The 24,654-nt window shown below is 47.8% G+C and overlaps 1 protein-coding gene across 4 annotated transcripts in view; it reads right to left on the bottom strand.

Annotated features, from left to right (window-relative positions):
* The window catches only part of TNIK (TRAF2 and NCK interacting kinase), a 149,927-nt gene that overhangs the window by 28,795 nt on the left and 96,478 nt on the right, over positions 1-24,654 (bottom strand). For 2 of the 4 annotated variants that reach the window (XM_059855775.1, XM_059855777.1), the window contains exons 9-17: positions 24,531-24,609; positions 20,409-20,584; positions 18,764-18,830; positions 17,726-17,930; positions 8,840-8,950; positions 8,288-8,374; positions 6,811-7,011; positions 2,361-2,525; positions 474-713 (exon numbers count right to left, since the gene is read on the bottom strand). In XM_059855775.1, the coding sequence (XP_059711758.1) occupies positions 474-713; positions 2,361-2,525; positions 6,811-7,011; positions 8,288-8,374; positions 8,840-8,950; positions 17,726-17,930; positions 18,764-18,830; positions 20,409-20,584; positions 24,531-24,609 (1,331 nt within the window). The remainder of the gene's footprint in view (positions 1-473; positions 714-2,360; positions 2,526-6,810; positions 7,012-8,287; positions 8,375-8,839; positions 8,951-17,725; positions 17,931-18,763; positions 18,831-20,408; positions 20,585-24,530; positions 24,610-24,654) is intronic. The other 2 variants (XM_059855778.1, XM_059855776.1) reach the window with 2 other exon arrangements.

Here is a 24,654-nt window from a genome sequence, read left to right as displayed (position 1 = left end):
GAAAAATCCTAATTAAAGAGGTACTGCCAGACACTGCCAAAATGTCAATGAATGTATAAAGCTGCTGGAGCTCTTACAAGTCTTCCATCAATATTGATTGCAACTGGAGGCATGGTACTGGACTAAAAAGGACCCGTCTTATTGAGTATGACAAATTTTATGTTCCTATAATTCTATTTAATCAGAAGGTTGTTTTTTATCCAAGGGAAAGAAGAGATTAATTTGTTTTGGCCTCTGTCTGAGCTCTAGAACTTTCTCTGCTGGAGGGCAGTGCTGTTTTGCAGCTATTTTGCAGCCAAGAGCAGCTCCCAGCATGTCCTGCAAACCCTGCCTGAGGAAATGCAGCCCCTGGGCAGGTCAGCCCCTGCTGCAGAGCCTCTGGGTGGGCTCAGTCCTGCCCACTCTGCTTTGCCAGAGGGACTCAGCTCTGGGATTGCCTCTGACGTGCTGAAAGCGAGGAGTGATTGTGTTACCTTTGGTGGAATGTCTTCCTCCTGCCGTAACCAAGAACTTCGGTCAAACTTTTCAATGCGAGGGGGCAGAGGAGGGTTTTCTGAGGTGGGGTCCGAGTTCTGCCTTGGCATCTCAGTGCGGTGAGAGGTCACCGTCAGAGCCTCCTGAAACCCAGCCAGTCCCTTTGCAGGCTGTTCATGCAGTGACTGAGACCCAGACAAGGAGCTTCCTTGGGATTTCACAGTGACCAGATGTGGAATCTAAGCACCAAGTCAAAACAGAACTATCAGTCAAAGTGGAGGGTTAAAAAAAACAAAAAAGGAATTAAAAAAAAATTTAAATTTGATTAAAAAAAATTTTTTTTTGATTAGCACTTTGGATGCACTGAAAAGCCCCCTTGGTCTGAGATCAGCACTGCCTTGGTTTCAGGAACTTCTGACTTACATCACTTCAAGGCAAGATCTGTTAAAAATCACACTCCCGCACATGCCGTGCCCGCCCCAGGCTCTGCTGCTGCTGGCTCAAAGTCCAGCTCCTACACCTGCACCTCCGTGGTTGTACTAATGAGGTTTGGCATGGATTTTCCATGTTAAAAATGAAAAAACAAAAAGAAGGAAACGATAATAAATAATAATTGATTAAAAAAATCATCAGGAATTCTGAGGCATAGATGGCTAAAAAATATCTTGAGGCATGAGCTTCTAGAGGTCTTGGTGGCTCCCATGGATTAGCCCTACAGGTTGCAAGGATATCTCTTCTGAGAAATGTGAGAAAATCACAAGGTTACAGTTTGTGAAATCAGAGCTTCTTCCGAGGACTCTGTGAAGCTGCACTCCTTTGATACAACAGGGTTGTGACTTTTATTTGAAATTTCTACATACGAGTCTCTGCACGTGTCCATGTCTCATGGGTACAGGAGTATACACACATACACTGTCATGGGGCTCTGGGCTTCGAGCAACTCTTTCATGAGTACTTTATTGACAAACAAAGGTCTTTATAGCTGCTGATGGTATAGGACGCCAAGAAGGTCACTGAAAATTATTTAGTCAGTCAGAGGGATGACAATAAAGTGGGGTTTTGCCCACTTTCCCAATGCATAGAAAAAAGTATGTTTCAGGGCTTTCCTGCATATTTTTGTTTAAAGCTGGCTCTGTACTGGAGGTGCCACACGTGGCTGGCACTTAGTTGGCACATATTCCATAGAAAGCCCAGCTGAACCTGGAGCAAAGGCTTTGTACACCCCTCTAAAATCCCTGCTGGAGTCTGTGGATCTCTGGGAGCAATTCCAGGGGCTGGACCAGAGCCAGCACTGACACTCCCTCCTACAGCTTTTGGTGGCAGAGTACTTGCAGACCTCTGGGAGTACGGCTCCCAGTATGGCTGGGAGGAACTTCTAAAATAACGATGCCCCTCCTCTGTGACAGTCATGGTGATCTATGCCCTCTCCAGATGTGTTTGTGACTGATGTCAACTCAATGGAAAACCAAAACAAAACCTTGAATCAAAGCGGCAAAGAAAGCAAAACCTCCTTCTGATGATCCTCAGCATCAAAGCATCCCGGGTCTTTTGTACCAGGCTCTGTGGTTTTAGCCCTTTACATTAACCAGATCCAAACAGGATCAGAGCAACAGCTGCACTGGACCAGAGCAGCAGTTCCTCCTGGTCCTCCAGCTTGTTTCTAGCAGTAACCAGTACGTGATGCTTCAAAGGAAGGTATAACACAGCGTGATGTTGCTAACACATGGAGGTGACAAGAGGAACACACTCATGCATGTAGATGCTGCTCTAACTCATGAACATGCTTAAGGCTGAGAAACCAGGGAGCCAGATGCTATTTCCCTTCCATCCACTCTTGTTTCCTTACCAGCACCCCCAGCACCCTGGCAAGGGGGGAGCACCATTACCTGCGGGTCCACGGGCCGGAGCAGGGGCGGGGTCCGGGCTGGCTGCACGCCGCTGATGCTGAAGGACTCGGAGCGAGGAGGCAGGTTGGGGTCAGAAATCCTGTTGGCCACCTTGTGGGGCATGGCGGGCGAGCTCTGCCGATTGAGCCGCGAGCGCTCCTCCACCTGCGCGACACGGGGACGGGTCAGCGCCCCAGGGAACCCACTCCAATGGGAATCCAAGGTAGCATAAGCATACAGAAAGCTCTTTTCTCCTTAGGTATATCATATCTATTGCTTAATCAAGGTGGTGATCAGTCACAGGTTGGACTTGATGATCTTGGCGGTGTTTCCCAACCTAAGTGATTCTGTGATCAAGGAACCCAAGTTTTCCATCAAACTTGGATTATCAAATGCAATAAATGTGTTTTAAAGGCATGAAAAGGACTGCTTGAATTTATATGCTTAATTAATTTCTGAATATGAAATGGAAAAAACAAACAAAGTAAAAAGAAAAAATAAAGAAAAAGCAGCATGCCTCAGAGAGATGTTCCTAGAAGATGACTTCTGAGAAGCTCTTGCTTCTTCTCAAATGGATCTTTAAGCAAGAGAACTATTTTCCTTCACTGTTATAAACACCACAATGGGTAGTTTTGTTTGATCTGAATAAAAGAATAAACATGGCAGCCAGAAAAATGTTGGCTTTGATCTGAATTTACTGAGTCTGGCACCTTGTCATGTATGGGAGGGGAAAAACCTCTTTTACTGAGAGAGAACATCAACCCAAAGCCCACTGCTTTCAGCTACCCTTGATGGGAACACGGTGGTTTCAGCTCACCCAGCCGTGCCATCCTGCAGTTAGGCTGTACATTGATATTCAGGCAGCATATGCTATGCAGAATTTTTGATACCTTGAGATCTGATGTGTATTTTATTTATGAGTCATTAAAGTGTTAAATACCCCTAGCATGTCTCAATTCCACTGTGGATGATGCCACAGTAAAAGGCAATCTTTACAACAGGTTTGCTTGGAAAGAACCACAGCTCTTCTTTAAGTAAGTACTCATGAAACAAAAGAACCATTATATGAATAAAAATTAATCCCTGTCAGAGACTGAGCATGAGACAGAGTAAAATCTAGGTAATAAATTTGTGTTACGGACTGTTTACTCTTTAAGTTCATGAGGGGCCACCTGGGCTACTGCTGTGTCCTAGAAGGTCACCACAACTTCCCCAGGCCCACCAGCGAGCAGAGGCTGTGCAAAGCTCTGCTCAGCAGAGCCCAAGGAAGGGGACACAGGGATGAGAAGGGGAGCAGGGTGGGAAGGAGAACTGCCTCTGAAAAGGGAGCAGCAGCCCGAGTGCTGGGTCACAGGCTGCTCCAGACCATCTCCTCCTCAGCCAGGCCCTGGCAGTGACAGCGACAGGCGGAGCCGGAGCCGCCGTGCGCCCCAGCTGCTCCCGGCACAACGCCAGGCCCTAAGGTGCAGCTGATCGTGGAGGATCTCCAAGCTGGTGTGCAGGAGAAGGCAGGAGAGAGATCAAATGGGGATGTCTGGCTACTGGAAGGAGAAAGGGGCTTGATTTCCCACTGCCAGTATCTCCTCACTTGCACCTTGTGGGACCAGCACAGCAAAAGATGCTCTTGGGACTCTCCAGCTGTGCTTGGTGGGGCCCTACTGATTCCACTGTTAGGCAGAAAGGGGGGAAAGGCAGCAAAACCCTCCAGGAGCTCATCACTGCTCCAGTACAGACCATCTCTAATTGAACTCAAGATTCCCCCAAACTGGAAACATCCTTAGCAGTGTCTGTGCAGTCCCAGTAGAGGCTGCTAATGTTTTAATACATCACTTCAAAGGGGGAGCAGGATAAAAGCCACTGGGATTGAAGGAGGAGCTGATGTGGGTGTTGGCTGCTGTAGAGAACAGAACAGCTTGTGCTGCACAGCTGAGCCCTGAGTGCTCTCATGGAAGCTCTGAACAGTGGGAAAGCACCACAGGGGCCAGCCACCATGTGGAAAATGTCTGATTCAACCTGTCCCCTCCTTTCTGCACAATCATGTGTGGTACATTCCTGCCCAAACCCATCCTTCAGCTGACCAAGCTTTCCCTGGCTATCTGCAACACCTTGTTCAGCAAATACTGATCTGTAACAAAAAAGTCACTAACAAAGGGAGCTGCTAATTACAGGACCAGAGCTCAGAGTGCTAATGCCAAATCCCTGGCTGGATCACCAGAGGGTCCCAACATGATCTCCAAAAAGGCCCAAATAGTCCATAATTTATAAGAGGTGTGCCTGGAAAAACAGGACAGGTCTGGGACAGCATCCAAGCTACATCCCAAGTTAGCTTCCAGTGGATAACCCTGGGTAACAAGATGATGAGTAGAAGGGGCAGCAGAAGGGAATGTGCATCCATGCGTTTTGGCAGGACTATCTGCTCAGGCTGCTTCGTTCAGCATCAAGAGAATTCCTTGTCTGTGCTCTGGAGGAGCTGTGAGAGATGCAGCACAGGCTGGCTCCTCACCCAGAGCTTTGTCATCACCAACAGGCCAGTCCCTTAACCAGGGGATGCAGGGACACGACCACAAGGTGAGTGGCCACGGCCTCACTCTGATGCTTTATCCCACTCCTGCAGGGTCTTGGGGTCACCCTGTGAAAACCAGTGAGGTGGGAAAATGTGTGCACAAAGGAGAGGTCTGAAAAGCAAAGACAGGCACAGCGTGAGGAGGGCTCAGCTGTGATGATCAAGCTCCTATGAGGGAAGATTTGAGATCAAAAAAGCATAAAAACAAGGGCAGTATGGGATATAATGCAAAATCCTCAGGAAATATCCAAATAAGCTTTGCACAGCCTCCAGAAACTGTAGGCTGAGCACCAGACTTGTCTTTTCATTGTTCCCGCAGGAAAACAAAGTCTCAATATTTCTGTTAAATTAGCATGCATGGGTTGGGTATGGAAATTACTAAACCATAGCAAAAACCATGGTGGGCAAATTAAGTATCAGCACAAATCTATCTGTGGAGCCAGCAAAGGTGGGCCTTCAATATATGCAGCAAAGTACCTGAATTGTGTTAAAAGTAGGACTAAACAGAAGATAAAACAGGATGGAGGCAAGAGGAGTCATTCTGGGAGATTCCCAAGGGTGCTTTGCTGAGGCAGTACATCAAACTACTGCTCCCAACAGCAGAAAGATGCCACAGCTTGGAGCATTTAATTAGAAACCAGACAGAGTGACACAGGTAAGGAATAAATGGTTTGGAGAGCTAATTGGTGGAAGCTGGAGAAGTTCCCCAACAACAGGAAATCTCATCTTCCCTATGATTTTGGCAAAGGGGAAGAGGCCATGTTCTGCTGCTCTTATTAGCACTGTGCAGTTCCCAATGTCCTAATTCCAGGGACAGCATCAAAAAGATGCCAGCCCCATGAAACAGAAGAAATGGGCCTTTGTGTTTGAAAGGGAAAGCTAAATCCAGCACTCTTCTCCTTCACCCCAGATAAAAAAATAATATTCTTTTTTACATACCTTTGCTAAAGTTTTGCAGACAGTGCCAGAAGTACTTAAGCAATATTCTGGAGGGTTTACTTAAAACCAGGCAATCAAAGACAGAGTTTATTTCCTTTTCCCTGCCCACTACCTACTCTCAGAACCCTGGCAGATGGACAAGAGTGACCCAGTTCTGCACAGAGCTGCATAGGAACCACCCAGGTGGAAGCCTCTCTCATCAGAGGCAGCTCAGCACATCTGGAACACCTCATCTGCAATCCCACTTATCAAACCTCTTCTTCCACTGAAAGGGCTGGAGAATGATGATGCAACTTTAGAAAAATTAACAGCAAGAGCAGGCACCAGTCTTACTGGAGTCCCCACAAAGAGATTAAGGAAAAGAGTTAGCACATGGTCCTGAATCTGCATTACAGACAATGCACGTCTTATTCTTTTCAAGACTATTCAGACTAGCAATAATTAATATTCAAGATCTCACAACTATTACAATCCCCTCTTTCTGCCTGACAGAAAAAATCAGGAAAGAGCAACCCCAAGGGATACAGCCCTGAGCCTGGGGGAAAAGCTGTCCAACCCCTGCCTATGCAGAATTAGGGCTCAGCAAAGAACCTCAAACCATCACCTTATGCATTCACCCCTGACCCCTGCAGACTTGTGGACATGCCAGGAAGGAGAACGAGGAGATGATCTTCAAGGTCCATTCCAACCCCTTAATTGAATTCTATGATTCTATGTCCACAAGCCCCCTGACAGGCTGAACCCCTCCAGGAGGGATCCATTCTCCTTCTCACATGCCCTCATGGAAAAACCTCCCCCTGTTTGTACAAACCCAGACACACTGCACCGAGCTGGGAGTGTTCCCAGCACAGCTGAAGGCATCTCCTGGGTCCCCACCCTGTGCAGCACAACCTGCTGTGTGTATTTCAGATACAGACGAGCACCATCATCCTCCCTGCTCTCCCTTACCTCCTTGGCCCACGCTGGCTTCTCACTGGCATTTATCCCTTCTTTGTAATGGTACAGGGGTTTCTTCTCTGCTGGCCTCTGGTCCTGCCTCTGCTGCTGCTGCTGCTGCTGCAGGGACACCAGGTAGTCCCGCTCCTGCTGGAGCTGCCTCTGCAGCCTCTCCGCCTGCCGCTGCTCCTCCAGCTGCTTGCGCTTGTACTCCTGCCCAGGAGAAAACACAGTCACAAGGTGCCCAGCCAGCCTGCAACCTGCAGATTTATCTGTTTGGGTCAACAACGGGGCCTGAGCATCTGAAAGGCTGTTTTCTGGCAGAGCTCGCTGATTTGGAAGACACTGGGGACTGAGCTGTAAAGCATCCCCTAGGAGAGACAGCAGAGCCAGCAAATTCAGAGTTGTGACTCTGCCAGTGATGCTTTGCAGCCACTGAACTGCCCCATTTGGGAGGAATCAGGGATGTGAGCACTGCCTTGTCAGGGAAACCCTGCAAGACCCCCAAGGGCTGATGTTTGCTTAGGAGTTACCACTGACTTTGCCCAGGTTTTTTTGGATAGAGAAATGAAGGATCAATTCAATGAGGTGCTAAACATCACCTGGTCAAGATGGGGCTCAGAGTAACCTGGTCTAGTGGAAGGGGTCCCTACCCATGGCAGGGGGTTGGAAAGAGATAGTCTTTAATGTCCCTTCCAACCCAAACCATTTTATGGTCAGACAAAACTCAACTGAAGCCAGCTCCTCTGTAGAAGCAATTAATTGATCTTGAGAAGAGCCAGACTGCAAAGCTAATCGTGTGATTTTTCTGAATCCCAGCAGCTCTTTGAGTTTAAAGGAGTAAATTTTGAGAAGTCCTTTTAAAAGGTAATTATTTGTGTGAGGACTTTTGTTTTTCCTAAATAAAATAGAAAGAAAAAAAAAAACCAAAAAACCAACAACAAGATTAAAAGAAAATGCAGTAAGAGTAACAGACAGCTACCAGCAGTAAAAAGGAACTCAAACCCAAATTATATAAAAAAAGAGGACATCAAGAATGCAAACAGCACACAAGGGAATAGACAGTGTTCCTGAGAGGAAATTGAAACAAAAGCCTTCGCTCAGAACATGAAGAACAGCATGGCAGGGTGAGTTTGATGGATGCAGGCACACAACAGCTCGAACACACCCCAACATGCTGCAAACAGCCTCCAAAACTCCACAGCAGCAACCAGGGCTGCTCCTCTCAGGAGGACACAGACACGCCAATGCTGCGGAGGGGACGCGATGAGAGCCGTGCACCATGAGGGGAGCCAGCCCTGAGCAGAACGGGGGATCCAGGCATGCTGCAGCCATGGAGCGGGACAGGAGGCTCCAGGTAGGGTGGTGACAGCGGTGTCCCCCATGTCTGGGCATGTCAGGAGGCACTGGGGGGACACGGGTGCACGCGGGGGCATGCGGACACGACAGGAGCAGAAAGCGGCAAGCGTGGCCGTGGCCTCCCATTTACCAGAAGTAGCGCCTGCTCCTGCAACAACTGCTGCTGCAGGATCTCTAACTGTCTCTGCTCCTCCTCTAACTGTCGCCTGATGTACTCCTGGAGGCATGGGCAGCAAGGATCAAAGGAAAAAGAGAGAGAAGGTAAAAGAGCCAGTATTTCCAGAGAGGAAGGAGAATGAGGTGGGCACCCACATCCGCCCCGCCCAAGTGATCTGATCAATCAGTCCTGGCACCCTCCATCCCTGCCCAAAGAGCCCAGGGTGTACACCACTCTACCAGAATGGAAACCACTGGGGAATGGCCAACATTACCCAAGAATAACAAAAAAATCTGACCCAAAGAACAAGCGGGCGTGGAAAACCTGCACCAAGTGCCTTCACATCTGCGGGCCAGCAAGTGGATCCACACAGAAATAAACAACAGCAGTGAAAGCGACACACACAGCGTTAACAATTAAGCAATTTGCTCTCAAGTGGTAAAAAACGAGTGTTTACAAGAAGATCTCTGATTAGAGGCAGAGGAAGGCGTGCTGAAGGCGGTGGCCCCGCTCCCAGCCCGTTACCTGCTCGTGCTCTGCGCGCCGCCGCTCCTCCTCCCGCCGCATCTGCTCCTCGTAGTGCCGGCGCTGCTCCCGCTCCTGCTGCTTCCGCAGCTCCTTCTCCCGCCTCTGTTGCTGTGGGGGGCAGGAGGTACTGCTCAGCATCCCCATCCCTCTGCCCGGGAGCTCAAAGTCCTTTTTCTCATCATTTTTGGGATGTTGCCTTGCCCACAGACCCAGAGTGCTCCCACCCATCCAAGGAGATCACTGGGTGGTACAGGGACTCCTTGATGCACTCCATCCTCACACACTCTGGAGCTTGGCACTGGCTGTGGAGAACCCACAGCATCCTCCTGGCCAGAACCAGATAATTTCTTCTCCCACCTGCAGACGAAGCCATGGGGGCAGTGCATGGCCAACCAGGGGGTTAATGAGGCCTCGGACACCTGGGAGCTACACAAGCCCATGGCCTACAGGTAACACATCTCAGCTCCAAACCCACCCAAGAGGATGAGGGACAGAGCCAGGGGACTTACTGCCTACTGAAAGGGAAATGCATCCCTCTTTACGCTTGCTGAGACCAGAAACCAACAAGGAAAACTCAAAATCCAAGGGTTTTTCTCTTTTGAAGCACCAAATGACCAGGATGAGACTTCCCTCATGTGGTGTTTGTGAGGGTCCCCAAGATGAGGGATGAGATGATAATCTGACTCCATGTTCTTAGAAGGTTGATTTATTATTTTAGGATAATATATTATATTAAAGAATGCTATACTAAAACTATACTAAAGAAAGAGAAAGGATACATCAGAAGGCTTAGCAAGAATGATAATGAAAGCTCGTGACTGACTCCTCAGAGTCTGACATAGCTGGACTGGGATTGGTCATTAATTAAAAACAACTCACATGTTTGGATAAACAATCTCAAGAACACATTCCAGAGCAGCAAAACATGAAGAAGCTAAGGCTTCTATCTTCCCAGGAGAAGATCCTGGGCAGAGAGGATTTTTCAGAAAATATCATGGTGACACCCTTGCTATTGTCAGGTCATGCCTGCCCCACTCCCTCCTGGGTGCATCACTGCCTGCTCCACTCTGTGGCACCTTTGCTGACAGGGAGAGTTGGGGTGATGACAACCCACAGACTGCTGTGAGTCACCCTGGGTGCACCTGCAGCCCCCACACGCCTGCTTTTAACCCAGCCTAACTCCTCCAGCAGCCTAAACCATGCCGGGAGCAGGGGCTGGCAGCAAAGTGCTGCAGTGCTGCACAGGCTGCTGGCCAGGGCAGCCCCTCACTGCAGCACCACATGCAGCATCGGCAGAGGGCACTCAAATGCCGGGATTGGCTCTGGAGCTGCCTGCCCTGGCTCCATCATCCCCATCATCCCCTGGATGCAGCCTCACGCCAACGGGAAGGCACCCGCTGAAGCAGACACCCGGCCCTTCTTTCTCCTTGGTTTTTTTTTCCTGTCTTTTTTCTCTCCCTTGCCGACACACGGTGGCTGAGCAGACTGCAGTGGGAATGCTGGCACTGCCATGCATTCACTAAATCGTGGGGAGCCAGCAGCTGAAGAGCTGGCTGAGCATTCCAGAGGCCAAGATGCCTCCCTGTGAAACTGCTGCTCTGCAGGAACCTGCACTGCATTGACTGATTTAAAATCTGTACCTATCTGTAGACACCTATAGAGATACTGCATTTTCCTCCATATTCTATATATTTGTGTCTCTGTGGAGATACACATCCCAGGATATCTTTACAGATAGATTTCCATGGAGATAAAAAAATCTATCTACAGATGTTGAAACAAACATTTCCCCAGCATTTCTAGCATTTCCATCAGGAGCCTGTTCTGCTGTTGCCTCCTCACCCACAGGTAACATTCACATGGACTCCACTGATTTTCTTGAGCTGCAGCACAGCTTTAGTGCCACCTATAGCAATATTTACCAGAGCTGCTCCACTTGCCTCAGGCAAGGAAAAACTGTCTCCAACCTGAAATAACCTGCCAGCTGCAGACAGCGGCGTGTCCCACGCCAGGCACAGTCACTGGCACTGCCCGTGTGGGCAAGGGATGCATGTGCTGCTCTGTGTCTGCCTGTCCTCACTGGCAACGGGGGAACGTGGGCCTGGGTGCAGCTTTTGGGACTCTGCACTAGAAACTGCAGAGGGCTCACCACCAGACACGGGCACTCTGCAGCATCCTGGAGATATACTGGATTTCTTGGCTTTGCCAGCGCTCCCTGACTCTTTAGGTGATGGTCACTGCTCCCATGACCTCTGAAGCATAGATCTTCAGACTAATGTGTTGAATAAATGTTACCCTGAGCTTCCAGTCCCAGTTGTGCCACACTGGTTTGGGGGTGGGTTTTAATGGTTGGCTTTTTTAGTTAAACTATCACGCTGCTGAATAAAGCACATAATGCTTGTGTAGGCTGGGCTTGGCTGGCAGGAGGCAAGGCCCTGAATACCACAGCTATTTCTTAAATAAAAATCACCCAAATGGTCTTCATTTCCAATCTAGCAGGTGAACAAATCCAAATCCTTCCAAAGAAGGAGGCAAAAGCAATTTTCTCAAGGAGGGAGTAGCGCACCATCCTTCCTGGGTACCACATGCCCCAGTGAGCTTGCCCCACTTCTGGCCCCTGTCCTTCCAGGCAGCATCTCACCAGCAGCCTTCTAAAAGCCTATTTAACTCCAGGAATGAGAACTGAGGTCCACAGGGACCACTTCCCTTCAAAGCCAGGCCTGATGCTCTTTTGGATACTTAAAGGCCCCCTGCACCCTGCTGCAGGCAGGCTCCTGGGGCTGAGGCTCTGAGCAGGATCCCACACACACATTTATGGAGGCCAGCAGTGCAGCACTGCCCTGCAGCTCCACAGCACATTTGTCAGGTCACATTAGAGGCAGGTCATTTGTCACCATTTGTAGCATTACCAGCACCTTCAGCTGAACACTGCAGCCCAGCACAGCAGGGCTGAATCAGCTGCCTTCCCTGTATGGCCCTGCTGCAGCAGCTGGCAAACATCTGGAGAGGACCTGGCACTGCAATGGGCAAAACCCCAGTATACCCAGTAGTAGGATGATGTGGACCATTTTTGAAAGAGGGATTTGGATCAGGGAGATGCAGCTGAAAACAACTACATTTAGAAACAAAACAAAACAAAACAAAAAAAAAAAAAAAGGAAAGATTCTACGATCTCTTTCCTTACCTCCTTTTCTGCCTGTTTTCTGACCTCCCTCTCAAACTGCAAGAGCACACTTCCCACATTTCTGCAAGCCTGAAACTACTGTGTGTATTTACACTATCCAGATCCATTATTCATGCAAGGCAAGAGCACCAATTAATGAGGGCTGCATTTATATAACTCTGCAGGTAAAGCTATATGTAGCTGCTTGTAAGCCAGAACGGGATCTTATTTGCACTGCACCAGATATGACAGGTTTTAAATATTGATGAGAGAAGACACACAAAGGCAAAACCTCTGGTGGGGAGGCCCTTGGAGGCCTGGCATGAAACAAGGACTTCAAAGAGCAAGCTCACTTTGCTAGATCAGACACATCCTGGGCTACAAGCAATGAGGGAGCTGCAGCTGCCCCTTGAACCCTGTGAGCTCAGACAGGCACAGACACTTGCAAGAAGAAGCTCCAGGAAACCGTGGCTTGCTGCTCCCAAACACCAGCATGAGCCAGGGATGAAGTGGAGGGGGAATTCCAAGTGACAAATGAAAACAAATATTCTAGGTGGTTGCGTTGTTGTGACAGGCTCATTTATCTGAGCCACCAGGGAAAGAGTGACTGTGGCTGGAACATCATCTTTTCTGACACACTAAGCACTGGAGCATGGAGAGGTGTTTCCCACTGGTAGAGAATCTGGGTCAGAACTTCCCACCATGGCAAATAGGGATCTGATTTGCTCTGAACCACTGCAGAGCTTTTACTTGGGATCACCATGAAGGGATGCCCCATGCAGGAGGAATCTCATGCTTCAGAAACTATGAGCCCTGCATGCACCCTGACCAAAGGAAAAGGAGAGAGACATGAGGTTTAGCTTATACCTGCACTACAGGAGTTGCTGAAACACAGATCTCCCTGGAGATGGGTGCAGGAATGCTGCTGGGACCACTGCAGTGTCCCCATGGACCACACAACTATGAGGGGGATGCCATCTTAATGACAGGTTCCTACAAGCTATAGGAAAACTGCACATGCAGAAGAAAATAACAAACCACCACTTTAGATAAATTACATTTACCTACAACTAATTGCTGAATTTTTTTTTTAATCTCTTTATAAGAGCTTCTAGTCGGTAGTGTTCTGCTGGTTAACATTTACAGGAGCTTCAGCAATTTTTTATCCCTTGAACATCCAGCTCAGTAAGTGCACTAACTGGAACCTCAAATGAAAACAGCAAGATGCTTAGATCTGCCTGGTACATTCCCTGTAATGATCTGACCTTCATTTTATACCTAGGAAGGAGAAAAATCCACAATTTGGCAGAAAAATGAGGTTATGCAAAGCCCTCTCTGACTCCATCTGCCCACTGCTGCCAAGGGGTCTGCACAGAGATTTGTCTTGCAGGATCCCTAAAGCTCCAGACTTCAGGATGTGTTATTCCTACAGCTCAGCTGGAGTTTTGGTGGTTAAACCAGTGCATCAAGGCTCATTCTGTGCCAGCAACAAATGGAAGGCTGATTAGGGAACTATATATATCTAATATATGTATATATAGGGAAAAATTAAAATATATTCAAGCCTATTCACCCTTCTGCATGACACAAACATTTTCTGCAGTGCTGTTGGATCTATTGATATTTAATTTCCTAATTTGAGGGTTAGTTCTGGTGCACATTTTGAATTCATGAGACCAACTTTCTGTACAAGGGAAAACAAAGCTGCAACTCTGCTCCCATGAAAGTCCCGGTTTCAAAGCTGGCTCGGGCATTTTTACTTCCACTGCAATTAAAGACAGCTGCAAATCTAAATCTCTTTGGCTGCCTGGAAGAAGATTCAGCCTCAGAGAAGGAAATTGGTCAGCTCCTGAAAAAGGAGACCCAAGTGTCCAACAGATGCAAGGAGACACGCAAAGGATGGCAGCAAGGTCTCGAGGGCACCAAAAAGGCCATAAAGACCTTCCAGAAGACTTCCTCACTTGACTTTTTTCTACATGCATTTGATGTTATAGTTAGAGCAACATCAGGAGATGGTGGATTTCCCCAAAAAAGCCCTAACGTGGGAGGTACTTTGTGAGAGGTTCAGAAATCCCCACTTAGGAAGATCAAGGTGACAGAAAAAAATGTGATTCTTTCATTTTGAGCTCTGTTAAATGAGACATGAGAAAGAGTAGGAGCTCTACCCCTGCCAGTATTTAGAGACAGCACTGGAAAACCACCAAACAAACCCCCTGAAGGTCTGCACTGATGGGGGAATGGGCCAGTTATCCCACTAAGGCCTTTCTTCAGCTCTTTTGCTGTGCATTTCCAGTACAAATTGACTCCAGGCATTTCTGAACTTGGCATCCTTCTACACCAGTCCTTTTGGAGCTGCACTTGGTCCCAAATGCCAACTCACTCCCTCAGCCTGGACACCTCCATGGCATCTTATGATGAGTAGGAGCTCTTTCTGTAAACACAGTAATATGTTTGGCAGCTTGAACAGCCTGACTTAGGAGACCCAAAAGCCACCAGCTCCAAGGGTTTATTTGTCCCGGCTGCTCTGCTGTGTTTTAAAGGTCAAATTTATTTTGAAAACACAGTAATCTGAGTCTTCCACTGGTCTCTTCCCCCAGAGATCTGCTGGTACCACTGCTGCCTGCTGGAGGCACACCCCATCTTAGTCAGACCATAAAGTAGCATGGAAGAAATCCTGTTCCTATTAACCAAAACAAATCCCTGGCCAAGAGTTATTAATGAAAGCTAGTGCAAAGCTGGTGTAGGAAAAAACAGAGAGGTCCAACAGCAGCAGCCTGGCTGGAGCAGCACTCCACAGCCATGCAGTGTGCTGGGAGCCTCAGGACAGCCACACCAAACTCAGCACAACTGTGACAGCTGCTGGTGGCTACCTCTGTCTGCCCATCAGAGGTTTCCTGCCCCAAAATACCCAGGAAGGGCAAAGACCAAACTGTGGCATATCCCTGCAGCAGCCATGAAACTTTATTTGCTAATCTCTGCACTTACAGATTTTCTGGTTTTGCAGATTCAGGGCACCTTACAGCTGGCAAAGGCACAGCCAGCCATGCTGGGGAGCATCTGTCCTCACCACTGCCACATCCCACCACGTTTGCAACAGAAGGTCTGTACCTCTTTCAAGGACTCCAGCTTTAATCCTCACCATAGCAACTCAGCTGCTCCTTGCTCACCACACAAACAGTGTCTAATAGAGAGCAGAGCTCGTTTTACTCTGTGGCTGGATGCAGGTGAGGCTAAACCTGGCCAGATGGACCTGAGGAAATGGGCACTTGAGAAGATGCTGGGGCTACCACAGCTGCCAGCTGGCCCCAGCATCTGCCCTGATCCTGGCTGAGCCCGTGGGACAGATCACATCAAGGACAGCAGAGGATGCTCTTCAGCCACAGCCCCCCTGCCTTTCCCCACTCCTCTGACATGGCAGGAGCTTGCAAACACCTCTTGGCCAGCTTTGCCTCAGCACATCCCCTTTCACCTGAGTTCCAAAAGCTGTAAGGCAGCTGGGAAGAAGGCAGTGGATGAAGAGCCCAGTGGGGCTGTTCAGAGCCACTAGAAAAGGCACTGGGTTCAAATCTTGGCTATGGTGGCATTAACCCCCAATGACCTGGGGACAGAAGGGAAGTGGAAGAGCCCAGGGGACTGAGCACAGCCCAGCCCAGCAAGGCAGCAACTCTGCAGCTCAGGGCAGAGCTCTCCTGCTTAGCAAAGGGATTAGTCCTCCATTCAAAACCTGCCTGGGAAGCAGCAAAGAGAACAATTTTCTTCTGTGTGAAGAGAACATATTAATACAGCAGCAAGCATTGTATTCATTACAGGATTGCAGTTAATCTGGTGTCTGCTTTTATTCTGCTGTTGTTCTGCTTCTGTACTACTTGCAGCAAGCAGGCTGAGACAAAGGCAGAACCAGGCTTCCTTACAACAGTCCTCACAAACACCCACTGGGGCAGGGGATTTTGGGGTGCATCTATGTGCAAACCTTGTCCTCTCCTTGTCCTTTTGCCAGCTTTGGGATGGGTGCAGGGCTCCAGCAAAGCCTGACCTACAAAGTATTGAACACTCTGTGCTCTGACAACACGACAGACCTACATATTTACCAGACTGAAAGAATGCTTTGCCTGGGATTTGCCTGTGTTGATTTTTGCCCTGGAGGGGCTCAGAGGACCACCTCGAAGAGGGGCCATACCATCACCATCATCACCATCAGCTGCCTGAAATTCCTTCCTGTCTGTGCCCCTGGCCTGAGGCATTACCCAGTACAGGGTGAGACTGGTGACCAGAGTAAGAGACCTCTTGCTCAACAGATTAAGGGGGTGGATTCTCTAACAGTCCATTTACTGAAAATCCTTTTATCAGACACATTGGTGACCTCTTCAGAAAGCTAATTTAATGACTCTCAATGTATGAACCCTTCAATGAGTCACTTAGGCTGAGTTCAGAGCAAGGCAATGGGTGCCTTTTGGAAAAAACCCATCAAAACCCCCAAGAGATGGGGAAAAGCCCCTTTATTTTTTGGTGAACTTCTTCAATACAAGAACCAGGAGCTAAACCAAAAGCTAGCACATCCTCCAGAGCACATGGCCAGGCTGAGCAGCTCAGGGACATCCAAAGCCACAAGGTCAAATCCTGCAGCTGGATTTTAAATGGGGTGGATAATTTTAAGACTGATTGCATTTGTGGCTGGTATGTTAAGACAAGGGTAATGAAATCTTATCCTTCAGGGCACATATGGATCATTGCACAGGTCAGGCAGGCATCTGCCCCTCCCCTGCAAGAGAAATTGTAATTGGCAGGGACTGTAAGACTGAAGTTGAAATTATGAATTAAATGGGACACAAATGGCACATGGATCCAGGGATAGGACAAATTGAGCTTTTCAGCTTCTTTTCCACTGTAACAGTCCACAGGAGCAAATAATCATAATGAACTTGACAGATGCTGGACTGCACACCTCAACTGAACACAGCTGTCACCCCAGTCATGGTCTAAGTCTGCTCAGTAGTTCCAGGGACCCCTTTAGGTTTGGAATACCAAGGGTTTATTCATAGCAAACCAGTTTTATTACCTTCACAAAAGTTGGCAACACTTGGCTATGGTGGGGAGAGTGACTGGAGGTGGCTACAAAAAAAGGATGAGCAGAGAGGCTTGACCAGTGTGACAAAATGTTTGGGGTTACTGACTGGAGAGGTCAGCACATGACCTTAAACCACCTGAGAACAGTTATAGGAATGTGCCCCTTGTTGACAGAGTGACAAAACTATCCTTTGGCCCCTGAGAAAGGAAAGAAGCCCAGAAGTTTCTCTCCTCGATTAGGTGAAAAAGGCACTTCATAGGCTTAGGGACTTCACCTCAAACTTAAGGAGAGCCAATTGGACAGGAGCCAAAAAGTCCCGTTTGGGCAATTTACTAAAAAAAGACGTGAACAAAGAAACTAATCGCTTTTGTGAGGTGTGTTACCAGGAGCAAGAACCTCTTGCACCTGACTCGGTTTTCCTCTATTTGTTATTTTGCCTTTTATTAAACTTTTTTGTTTCCAACACTGCCACAGAAGCCGTCCTGCTGATTTTATGCCTCCAAAGGTAGCTGAGCTATCCTGGGTGACTAATACACCTCCAAGAACTTATGAGACCTGGCTCAAGGAGGCAACTCTTACTAACAGTCCCTTGGGACGTGCCACCAGAAATCCTGCTGCTCCACCCAAAGAAACCAGCTCAGCCCTGGCCAGTTACCTCCTCCAGCCTTCTCCTCTGCTCCTTCTGCTCCTCGATGCGCTTCTGCCGCTCGGCCAACAGCTGCCGCTTGTGCTCCTCGTTCTCGCGCTGCTGCTGCTCCAGCTGCTGCCGCCGCAGCGCCTCCGAGCGCTCCTTGTTGGCCAGCTGCAGCCGCAGGAAATCCCGCCGCAGCGTCGACTCCCCGGGCAGGTTCAGGATGGAGCTGCACACAGGAGAAGCATCAGAGATCCCCTCCCTGCAGCCTTGAAGCTCTTGTCCCTGTGTGGTTTATCCAGCGTGGCCCCTCTTCCCTCCATCCCAACAGCATCCCAACAGCTGACAGAGCTTGGGCAGCAGTGGGTGGAGGGATGGGGGCCTGCAGGTGCCAGGGCAGGGTGACAGAGCTTTGCTCATGGCTCATCGGTCATTTACTCACTGTAAATGGAAAGGTTTCTTTTACATTAAGTTTCTACCCAAAGCCTCTGGTGCTGCAGTGGCTGGCACACACTATATTTAGCTGTGCACAAAGCACATTTAGCATGAATCATTGCCAGCTATTAAAATACTACATTATCTCAGAGAAATAATGGAATAACCTGATACTAATTACAACGGCTCTGAAAAATGTCAGCGAAGAAAGTTCCAGCCCCACAGTGCTTGCAGCAGCACCTGGGAGGTTTCATGGTGAAAAATTACATGGAAACAGGGAGTTAGCTACACTTGGATGTAAGGAACCACATTTTAAAGAATTTTTTAACTTCACCTCACATTTTTCCACATCTCAGCATCCATATTCCCAGGACAGCACCATGTTGTGCTGCAGATCCCACAGGCAATGGGGTTTTTCTTCCCCAGCTTTTGGTGAAGGTGATCCAGAGCATCAGTTCATACCCACGCACCACCCGGCAGCGAGAATTTCCTCTGTTCTGCCAGGGAACAGGACTCTGTGCTCAGAATGTCCTTTTTCCATTTCCAGTTCATATGAGCCCATAATCCTAGCTGATTTTATACACAGCTAAAGGGATGTAAGGGCACAAATGAAATGCTGATTCTTACCTTGGCTCACCAGAGTCATTTTCCTCCTCCTCCTCCTCACTTCCACTGTACTCGTACTCTGTCTCATCTAGGAACAGAATTGCTCATCAGTGCCCTTTGCTGGACTCATTTGTTTTTCCAGTGGCTGAAAACCCCAGAGCTCTGAAGGCAGAACTGCCAATTCTCTTTACCTTGCATGACCAAGAATAAGCAGCATTACTGCTCTGCATTTTGTGATTTTATGGGGGCCACAAGGCCAGGGAAGCCACCAGCACAGATGGCAACAGCCCTGACAACCACAGCCCCTTCACGTACAGATGGGGATGTCCACAAAATAAAAATTTATCCCCATATGACAGGGAGTGACCCCCTTCTTCAGGATGGTTCTGCAACAGGAGGTGCACCACCAGCCTTTGGAGCCACAGCCATGGGAAGGTGGGATTTAACCAAGGCTCTGAAGGCACCAGCTCCTCTTTCCCTAAACATATGCTCTTCCTATGCAAATCCATGTAATTTCCAGGCAATGAAGATATCTGCATAAAAGCTCACTGCAATGTTGTGTTACATACTGCAATTTCTGTTGGGATATCATCTTTATCGGATGAAGGGAATTATAGTCAAAGAAAAGCTTGCATTTATCCAATTACTCTCCATCTCTAGGGTCCAGCCTTCATTTGCCAGACTAAACACATTTAATACTTGACTGGGATCCCATTTTATTGTCTTGATTGTAGTGAAATCTATTACAAGGGGCTGGAAGGTACGCATGAAAAATTAATTCCGCTACCAATAAGAAGAGAAATAGCAACATATTAATTTGCTGGATTCTACAAATGAGCTTTCAAATTAAAATTCAGTTCACAAGCAGCCGAATACTTTAACAAGTTTCTTCTGCTATCTGATCTTTCTTGCAGAGGACTTTGATAGGGCCTGGAGAGCTCACTGAAAACATTCAGTTTAATGGGTTATTCCTAGTCAGCAGAATTGCTTTGGGGCAAGGGTCTTATCTGGATGTTCGTCTGCACAGCTCTGCTCATCGCTGGTGCTGCAGGGATGTCACGTAGATCAACACACTTGGCATGAAATACGTGAGCTGGGGAAAATTCAGCTTAGCAGCTTCACCCTCCCACACGCCAGCACGGATCTATGCAAACGTAAATTTTATACACACGCTTTAATGAATCAAGGCTTAGATGTTCCATGTGGAAATTACCACCTGGCCTAAAAAACGGCATCATTTTTCATTAGGAAAAAAAAAGTATTTAAAAACACTGATTAACTCTAATGGCAGTCACCTGTCTGCTTTGCATGCATTGTTACAGGTATTTATTTTCATTTCAACGACTGAGAGGAATCAAACCAAACAAAACAATCTGTCCCCAAAACCACATGAAAGCTCACACCTATTGAATTTAACAAGACTGCAAACAAACTCAGCCATCTGAATAAGGGGAACTAGTACTGGGCAACCCAATCCTTTTTGTCTTCCTTCTTTTACCCATAAGCTTCACCTGCCTGGATGTGCCCTGGTCTGCACTAGGGATCCCCAAGCACGTGGCAGAGGTCACGGGTTGCCCAGACAGTGATATCTGAACACATGGCAGAGGTCAAGGATTGCTCAGAGTGCTGCTTCTTCTCCACTAACCCTTCTCTCTTGTCCACTGACCTTTCTCTCCTCGCTTCTTTTTAGTCCTGTCGATGTGGTCCTTGAGCTGGATGCGGACCTGCCTCTCGTTGGGCTGGTCTCGGATGAAGGGGTGCTTCATCAGCTGCTCCGTGGTTGGTCTCTGGCTGTGGTTCTTCACTAGGCAGCTCTCAATGAAGGACTGAAACTTTTTAGACCTGGTCAAGAACAGGGACGGAAGGTGTAGAAATAAGGGTAAATGTATTGATTCTCATGTTAGAAAGTTGGAGAAGATTTTTCTCAGCTCTCGCTCGTTATCCCAGAAAGCTGGGAACCATCAGTATGACCCAAAGAATCACCAAAGCAAGATGTCACCAATGGCACCCATGAAAAAGCAAGGGAGTGTTCCTGCTCCCTTCCCTCTGAACTTGTGAAACTGCAGGTAGAAACGAGATACAACACACAGAGATATAAACACAATGCCTGAATGGATTGTTCCTCATATTTTATAGCTCCCCAGGCAGTGTTTCAAGCTAGGTTAAATTTTTTTTTTTTTTTAGATTTAAGTAAGTCCCAACATTGCAGGGCTCGGTAGAGCTTGGGCAACTTATGGATGATCCTGTTGCCTGCAGTCCCTCCCTGCTCTCTCAGCAGCATCACAACTCACCAGGGCTGGGGGACCTGCAAGCCCCAGAGCCCCTGATCCAAGAGACTGGGACATGCTCTTTTGATAGAGATGGGAACAGAGCCCTGCCCTCCTCCCTGCCCACAAAGTAACATTCAATCTCAGCTAAAACAGCTTCCGCCAAATCTTTAATAAACAAATTTGTCTTAGTCTCAAGTGCTGCATATCCAAAGTTTTCCTGGAACTAATTTCACCACATTATAAACTCAAGAGAACAGGGATTTACAAGAAAGGAAAATGTTGACAGGCTACTGTAGTCTATGTTGCTTTAGCAAATAAGAAAATGAATATAAATTATTGTCAGAAGCCAACAGATACTACAGAATTGCATTAGAAGTAAAACAATAAGCTTTCAGGGATTTTACTTTTAAGCTGTCAGACCAAAAGTGATTTATCTTTCAAGTGCTAATCCATACAAATTGAGATGCAAAAATAAAATATGCTACTGGATCCAATTAAATCTTCCCTCCAGCTCTGCTAATGAGCAAATCTGCCTTCCCCACCTTGCCTTGAGAAACACAGTGTTTCAGTGTACCCACAAGGCACAACCAATGCGATGCTCAAAAACAAAATAAAAAACACTTTTAAAATACAATCCTCCCTTGCTGGTGTGAAGCTTGAGAGACTCCATCCTGGATGTGTGGTCCAGAGCATGTGCAAATATGGTACAGGTGAAGTAGCTGAAGAGTTATCCTCCTGGAAGTGATGGGATGGGGGTCCCAGTGCCCTGTGATGCCCTAAGACACCTTTGCTGCCTGAGCAGCTATGGACAGGAATTTCCCATCCATTTTCCAGCTCAGGCTGCTGCATTTCCCAAAATCTTCCTCTCCCAAACAAGCCAGCCTGTTCAGTGGCACAGTTCAGCCCTCTCTGGAGCTGAAGACCAGGGCTTTCTCCCTGGCTCTGATCCAGGACTCCACCACACATCTCACCCCCTCCCCAGGCCCAGGTCAGCCCACCTTCCTGAAACACACGTTCCTCCAGCTCCTGGGGTTTGTAAAGCTTAAATCAATGTTTGCAAAGCTTTTGCAGCTGCTTGGATGAAAAGTGGTACCACAGTGCAAATATCACCTCATTAACAAAGAGGTTTCATGTCTTTTACAACGCAGGGCTAGAGAAGGTTTATGGGAACAAAATCACTAAAGTTTGAGTTCATTTTGCCTGCAAACAGGGGAAGAGGAAAATAAAGCTTCATTGCTGGCTGGCTTTAATTGGGAAAGAAAATGATACACCAAAGACTTTAATTTCATAGGAACACAGTGCTGTTTCAAAAGCCAGTTTGAGGATTTAGCAAGCAACAAAATTATTTTCCTCTCTGCAATTTTTAATTGAGGGCAGGCTCTCATGCCAGTGTTCTCTCCTGGCTGTCCTGATTACCCTCAAAGGGGCTGGGGTCCCTTCACTACTTCTACATGCAAGGAAAAAGATGGTCTGCCCATGTAGTGTACTTTTATTTATGTGTTGCTGTGCACAAAAGCAAGGACAAACTCAAGTTGAACCTTTCTCCATTTTGCTTTGCTCTTGTGACCTGTGGTTCTGAAATCCAGCCCACTGACTGCCAGGAAGCCACCCCAAAAGCCTGGTCAAACATCTCCACTCTTCCTGGGATGGGCTTGCAGAATTCCAGGACTCATCCTGGCAAGGCCCAAAAACCTCCAGCTGAGAAATGAGCCAAGGACAGCAAATCTGCCCAGTGCCACACTGAAAATGCTGCAAAAATTTGCTTTCAAGGAGCTGGTGCACCTTTATCTGGATCCTTTGGAGCTTTCCACTGCAATGACAGCTTGGAAGATGAGCAGAAGTCTGAGCTACCTGAGATACACATGTCCCAGCTCTGATGGACACCAGGGATGCCTGCTTGATCATGGAAGGGGAGTAGAGGCCAGGTGAGCACCAAGCTGCCTCTTGAAGCTGGAGTTTTACTACACTGTGGCTTCCCATGAGATCTTCCATCCAAGCACTCAGGATGCCACCCCTGGCACAGGCAGAGCACAATTCTGGGCAGACCAAATGACCCCAGGCAGACCCCACAGGATGTGCAAACCTGGCACAGCTGCCAGATGTGTGTGAGAAGGTGGTGCCCAGGAACATGCCACCTTCTACTAAGCACATCCTGCAATGGCAGGGCAAGGACTAAAATATAAATTCCATCCCAGCTCCATTTTTACCTTAAGGACATGGGGAAACATCCTGCTCAAAATCTGCTTTCATCAGCTCCCCTCTGCCTGCAGGCTGAGGGAGTCTTTGCTGAATAAACAGCACTTTTGTATGAAAAATAAACTCTCAAGTCTCACAATCCTTTTTGTGCTGTAGGAGTGAGGATAACAAAGGAGCAGACTGGTGATCTGGCAGAAAACAAGCACCTACACTATTTTCTCAGCTGACTAATTGTATCCTCAAAAGGTCATGCAAAGAGAACAAGAATATCTGACACCGTCTGCAGAGCCAGCTGGGAATGGTCCCTCTCCTTCTGGTTTGGTACTGGAGCAGCTGATCAGGCTGACCCAACTGAGATGCCTCCTGCCAAAGCCTGGGTGAGTTTTTAGGCTGGTCCTAAAAGCCCAACACCATGTGTCCAAAGCAGAGGTCTCCAAGTCCCTCTCACTCCTCTGTCAGCAATAAAATATTTGCTGCTGTTGCCCCAAGTGTTGTCAGTACATACCAGGGGCTCTTCTCCTTTTTATGGGTGTGCAATCAATAAGATATTAAGCATAATTTAAAGGATTAAGGCAAAGCTTCCCTCTGTGAGCTCAGCCCATCGGGGAACAAGGGGCAGTGCTGTCTCTCCAACATGTGGCAGATCATTCCTGACTAAACCACTGCTGAACCTGGGGCAGGAAAACAGCACAAACCAAAGACAAGTGTTTTTAAGGACTCCACTTCCATCAATACAGAACATACAGTAACAAAACAACATCTGGCTGGGCTTAAGGAATATTTTTCCTGTGGGTTTTTATTGGCATGCCTCACTTTCTTTCCTTTTTTTTTTTTTTTCCAAAACAGTGATGTATCTTTTCCTGCAAAATTTTAAAATAAAGCCCAAACAAAGTACAAATCTCAGCATTCCTGGACCTTCAAGATAAACCATCCTCTTTTTTTTTTTTGGCCTGGATACATGTTTCCACTTGAGAACGGAACCTGACTGGAATGAAACAGGAGCCAAGCAAAGTGTCATCAGACTTCAGGCTGCACAACTGCCCAGGAAAAGCCAACTCTGCACTGTGAAATGGCAGGGTGAGTGTGCTGCTCTCTCTGCATACCAAGGAAGGCCTCCATCCCACTGTGGAGCCTTCAGAACAAACTTCCTCTCCATGGAAGACCAAAACCCAAACCTACACTGACCAGCATGATGCTGGAGATCATCACCAACCCCCAAAGCGTCATAAATATCAACACCACATCCCCAGCGTGCCCAGCTGCAGAAAAAGACTGCTCCAGCAATGTTTTTACAGTCCCTAAAGATGGAGAAAGGAACTCACCACTTCTTTGATTTCAACCTCGGGGCCGGGTTGCGGGGGATGAGGAAGAGGGCTCTCATGGGATGCATGTCACACAGAGCTGCAATTTGTAAGAAGAGGCATTAAATACAGCACACACATCCAA

This window comes from Haemorhous mexicanus, chromosome 10 (assembly GCF_027477595.1).
Source record: "Haemorhous mexicanus isolate bHaeMex1 chromosome 10, bHaeMex1.pri, whole genome shotgun sequence".
NCBI classification, from domain to species: Eukaryota; Metazoa; Chordata; class Aves; order Passeriformes; family Fringillidae; genus Haemorhous; species Haemorhous mexicanus.
The sequence above is the reverse complement of the archived record's forward strand: the minus strand, read 5'-3'. Positions and strand labels throughout refer to the sequence as shown.